Here is a 6,000-nt window from a genome sequence, read left to right as displayed (position 1 = left end):
TACCAATACTGAAAGCCATTAGTTTACAGTTCGGACTAAGGTGTCGGAGAGTGCAAAGTGGTTGACTTTCGATCTCATCCTAGAAATTTCCTGGGTTCGAGTCCTGGAATGGCCATGAGTGTTCTTTCTGAGTGTTGCTTCATCAGTTCAGAAGTGGTAGAAATGAAACATAAAATAAAAAAATATGGCCAATATTTCATGAAAAATCTACTTAATGAATGTATCATGGGAAAGTATCACTTTTCCCTTGGGAAACAAAATTGTACATTAAAACATTTATTTTACAAAACCACAATATACACAAAGTATAACTATAAATCAAAAAGAACTACAGTAAAACCTCGTTAATCTGGACTAATGGGGGGGGGGGTAAGTTGACCGGTTAAACGAAAGTCCGGAATAACTGAAATAACCTAAAATAACAGTAGAAAGTGCATTAAAACTCTGTTTATAGCAACAAAACACATTTATTATGGTGTATTTAAAGGGCATAGGCCTAAATACACTATACAGTACAAAGTCTGCAGGAAACAGAATTTCATCAGAGGTTGACTGCATTTTCTTTGAGAAGTTCTCTTGTTGACTTCTAGCCACATTTAAAACCTTGCATTCTGCTTTTATTCTTTATTTCTTTGCCTTTTGCCTGTCTGAATTAAACATAGTCCGGTTTATCAGGGGGTCCGGATTAATGAGGTTTTACTGTATAACAAATTGACACAAAACTGTGTGCTCAAAATCAGGTGGGTTAAATTAGATGGAATTTAACAAAAAAAAAAAAAAAAAAAAAAAAAAAAAAAAAAAAAAAAGGTTTAATGACAAAATACTGATCAACTACCAGTTGAATTTGAAACTCTCGGTTTTTAAGGTCCTCACACACACTGCTCCAATAATAGTGAAGATGGTGTTTTTAAAAACCCAGTATGAACAATTTCTTCCACCATGATATTGTATGGCTACCACCATTTCATAATTATTTATGTTCTACTTGAATATGACTATCTTATTGCTGGTTTCAACCCATTTCTTCTCTGGAGAAAAGAAACGTGTGCATTCCTTTCTCAAGTTGGTAAAAACACGAGTGCATTCTGGAGGTTTCCCACCCCTATTATCTAGCACAGTGGTTTCCCAACCCTATTATCCTGAAGACTGACAACATAATATGGTAGCGCCAATATGTAACCCTTACCCATATACTTAGAACCATTTATTTGAATTTGAAACCGGAAATATTTACTTCATGGTAAGCTTTCCACATATTCCAACACAGATTGTGCCTGTAAAAGAAAAAAAAAGTTTTATCCCTTAAAGTTACCTCAGGATGCAACAACTTTACAATGCCACTTTATTATGCAAGATGTTGTTACTACTTGCACCTGTATGCATGTAATTTTTTTTTAGTTATTAATTGATAACATCATATTGCTTAAAGCTGATGATTTTCAAATAATGAATTTCCTCATTTCCTCAAGATCATCTCTGGTCTATGCTCATAGGCACAGTGATTAAAGGGTAATGGGTAGTCACTGCTCTCTTTTGGGCTCATTTTTCTCTTCCTCAGTTCGAATCCTGGCCTGGGGATGGATGTTTCTGAGTGTCCATTCGTCATTTTCATCATATCATCACTCATCCCCATCTTTGCAAATTAGTCAAAAGTGGCACAAAAGGTGAAGTAAAATAAATCAAATCAATCAATCAATATTTTTTTCTTGAAAAAAAAAAAAGAAATAGATACCTCTACTTAATTTCATAGCACAAACACAATTAAATTCTGTTTCATTCAATTTTTCGATTCTGGTGACTTCCTCCCTGCGGAATGCAAGCTAAGACACATCCAAGCATTAATCTACCCATTGTTCGACTATTGTGATAATGTTTACGGCCCTCAACTCTCGCAAAAACTCGGTAAAAGAATACAAATGGTGCAAAATGCGTGCTTCCGATACATTTTTCAAGCCAAAATATCCGATCATATTCTTCCATTCTTAAATAATAACCAGGTTCTTACCATGGCAAACAGAAGGAAGTTGCACTATCTCTGTTTCATATGCCGCATACTGACAGAAGGTAAACCGCAGTACCTGTTTGAGAAGATGCATTCCCGTAGGGAAATCCATCAGTATGTTACCCGTAAGCGGAACAACTTCAATTTACCCCATCACTCTACCAAAGCCTACAAATCATCTTTCTCCTTTTCAGCTTCCAAAGCATGGAATGCATTGCCTGCAAATATCGCAACCAATTAAATTTCAAAGGTAAAGTAAAAGATCTGCTGCTAATGGAACAATGGCAGAGTCGGGGCACATACTGAAGGTATCAAGTCACTCACTATATGGAATTGTATTATTATTACTATTGTCTTTTGTATTTCTAGTTACACTTTTTTTTGTATGCAAGTAATTCCTATGTATTCTTTTCTTTCTTCATTTTTTTGTATGTGTTTAGCTTACTGCTCCATATGCAGTTTATATCATCTCATATCTTATCATATTGACAAGGGTTAGGTGGCAGAGCAGCCCTTGGCTGAACCTCGCCCGCTGAATAAAGAAAATTTATTATTATTATTATTTATCATTCACAGAAGGTTGTCGATTCAATCCTGGTCTGCACAATGACATACTGGCAGCAAAGCTAATGTATCACTTGAATGTGAAATGGTGAAACTACAGTGCCACAATTAATTAATTAATCCCCTGGACGTGAACAATCTCCAGGTAAAGTGGAATGTAGCAGTTAGTGGATCCATCAAATGGCTGGACAGCAATTTTAATTCATAACTGGGAGAAGAGAGAAGACGTAGTAGATAAATACGGATAAACTAGTACTCACTTATCTGTGAAACTGTTTTTCTCCCCCTTTGTTCATTAATTTCAGTGGCCACTGCCACCATCCTCATTGGAACTTGTTGTACTGTTGCTTGGCGTGCTTCTATTGATCGTAGTTCTCTGGCTGCCACTAGGTGCGCTGCTGTTAATTGTACGTCTGCTATTTCCTGGTGCTAACTGTTGTAGTCCTACATGAGCAAAACATCGATAGCAGACAGGCACACCACACTTGGATTCCCCTACTACAACAGTTAGCGCCGGGAAATAGCAGACGACACGGATGCAGATGTACAGTTAACAGCAGCGCACCTAGTGGTAGCTGGAGAACTACGATCAATAGAAGCACACCAAGCAAAAGTACAAGTACTAACGAGGTTGGTGGCAGTGGGCACTGAAAGTAATAGAACAAAGGAAAAAAACAGTTTCACGGATAAAGTGAGTACTAGTTTCTCCGTATTTAGCAAATTTAAGTTACAAAACCATGAACATGGCTTTGTGAATTGTCTGCAGCGAACATGAAATAAAGTGACTTACTATCAATTTAAAGCCAGAACTGTAAATAGGTTTACTTGAGAAAGCAAGTAACATCAGGAAATGCACATTCGTGTATTCAGTTATGCTACATGCAACACCAGCACAGAGATTTTACACTGGTTCCATGCAAGGCTCGAAATGGAAATTTTCACGAAACGGAATGCTTTACTTTCATTAGCATAGTGTTGTATATATTTTTATTTATAATCTGAATTCGGTCTGCTCCGGTCCATTTTGAACCATGATTCCATGGATAAATTCACCTTCCACTGTTGTTACGTCATCACAAGAAAATAATCCATGTACCCAATCTCTTTCAAAAACAAAAAAAAAAACAAAAAAAAAACATTGTGCTGACTGAAATTCAATACCAGGGTTGCTACAATTTTTTGATTATGAAATTCCCTGACATTTCCAAGTTTTCCAGTCCAAAAATTAAATTTTCCAGACATGTTTTCATGATTTTTGCTTTTGAACCTTGTGTTTTTCAATTAAATATATAATCCGTTGATTATTATGAATATTCACTTTCACAACTTTTTTTTTAGCAAATTTCATTCTACGCACACACACAAGAACACGCAAAAATTCAAAGATTAAAATGTAAAATTACAATTGGCATCAAATATATTGTGTGCTACAATCACGTGCATCTAGCCTTCAGCCTAAGGTAACACAGGTACATTATTTCACCATAACAGATCTCCACAATATAAAAACAACAGAAAAAGTTCATAAACCATACACATTTTTTTTATTTTCTGGCAGAATTATAGTATCATAGAAAATGCAGCTTTTTTGTTGCTTATAGGAATTCTACACAAAATGCTAAGACTAAGATCTATAAAATAATAGACGATAACCTCATCTTCACCAACCTTTCCGATAATTATGATCATATTGTCAATGTATGTATATACTTTAGTTATCAATCAGATATCTGACCTGCAAATTTTACTTTGATATTCTTTCTAATATCTAGTATTATAAAAGTGAAAATTTATTAGAAATTCGAAGGAACCATAATTTTTCACAAGACTGAGAATCATAGGAATGAAAAAAACAAGTTTCTAAACTGAATCTTTTTTGGGAGTGGAATCACAAGAACTGAATCCAGAAGTGGATTGTGCCCTTTGCACTAAAAATGAATATTCATTAGATTAAACTATTCTGAGTGACATTTTGAAAAGTATGTTCAGCTTTGAAGAACAAAGCCATGGACATATAGTGAATAATGCAGGGAGGGGTAGTTCAGTCCACCTCCTCCTCAACATCATTCATTTGATGGGGGGAAGCAAAATATTTATGTTTGCAATGGTAGCCAAAAGGTATATTACAATTAATGAGTTAACTCCAAGAAATGAGTGTAAAACATATAAACCAAATCAGTGAGTGAGTGAGTTGTTGTTTTCAGTTCACTTTATGCACAGATAGGCTAATCGGGACTGGACCTACAGTTTAGTGGGATCCAAACCACTATGTGCCTCCACTGGGTATCAAACCCGGGACCCCTTGATTACAAGGCGATGATGCTACCACTGCACGATCGGGGAGGCCTATAAACCAAACCAGAACTTAATGTTTCAATATTTAATATTGTCTGATATGGAAATGTAAATTGATATTGGTTCATATACAGGGTGTACATATAAGAATATAGCAATTTCAACAATTTTCTATTTCTCAAAGTGATTGGGTATGAGAACCAATGACATTGGATGAAAGAAGAACTGTGAAAGGTTCTTTTAAAACATACATGCAAACTTGTACTTTCCCTCACTACATTACCGTCGAGAAGTGGTGACTCCCCAGCAGAAAGCATTCTGTATACTTGAGTTTGCAAAGTGTGATTAGGTGGTTACTGTGCAATTACAATTCAGAACAGACCCCCCATATAGCAACAACATCCGGCGATGGAATAAGCAGTTCCAGACGACGGGGTGCATCTGTAAAAGCAAAAGTTCACGATGTCCACGTGAGGCTGAGGAAAAGGTGGAAATACTAGAACATGTTATCAGCACAGTCCCTACGTGATTTCTTCCTTTGGGGATTTGTGCAAGACCATGTTTACGTGCCACCACCGACCAATCGGCCTCAATTGAGAAACACGAAATGGACTTCCGACTGGATGTATGGTGTGTCACCAAGGGATCACACATTGAACACTTGTAATCTAAGTTGCACAAACTTGGGCAGTTCTTCCTTCATCCAATGTAACATTTGTTCTCATTCCCCACTAAGAGTAATAAAAAAATGCTGAAACTGTTACATTCCATTATGTACACCCTGTATAATAACATTGCTTCTTTTGAGCTTCAAACAGATACTTACACTAACAAACCACATTGAATCAGGTCTGAAGATGAGTCTTCCAATAAATCCTATTTCTGAAGTTGGCGATATCGCATGAAGATGAAGATGTGAAACTGAATTGAATGGAGGCCAATGGAACCCAAATCTGTGTGAATAGAAAGTCATAATCAGATAGAAGTTACAACAGAAAAAGAAAAAAATATGCTTATGTATTGGGTTTATGTTATCCTCTCAGCTAGATCCGAGGGATCCGCTGACCAACGACAGGTGCGGTCCTCCATTGATATTGGGGGTTAGGCGTAGAGCTGACAACTCTGCACTGTAAAAAAGA

At 36.4% G+C, this 6,000-nt stretch overlaps 1 protein-coding gene across 1 annotated transcript in view; it reads right to left on the bottom strand.

The window, feature by feature from the left end:
• Positions 1–794: 794 nt before the first annotated feature.
• LOC145980438 (adenosine 5'-monophosphoramidase HINT3-like) overlaps positions 795–6,000 on the bottom strand; it is a 28,611-nt gene continuing 23,405 nt past the window's right edge. The window contains exons 4-5 of the mRNA XM_083113531.1: positions 5,688–5,814; positions 795–1,274 (exon numbers count right to left, since the gene is read on the bottom strand). Of these exons, the coding sequence (XP_082969657.1) occupies positions 1,236–1,274; positions 5,688–5,814 (166 nt within the window). The 3' untranslated portion in view covers positions 795–1,235. The remainder of the gene's footprint in view (positions 1,275–5,687; positions 5,815–6,000) is intronic.

This window comes from Lepisma saccharinum, chromosome 27, assembly GCF_977018435.1.
Source record: "Lepisma saccharinum chromosome 27, izLepSacc3.1, whole genome shotgun sequence".
In the NCBI taxonomy this organism is placed as follows: Eukaryota; Metazoa; Arthropoda; class Insecta; order Zygentoma; family Lepismatidae; genus Lepisma; species Lepisma saccharinum.
Note: the sequence above shows the minus strand (reverse complement) of the source record. Positions and strands in the feature narration are given on the sequence as shown.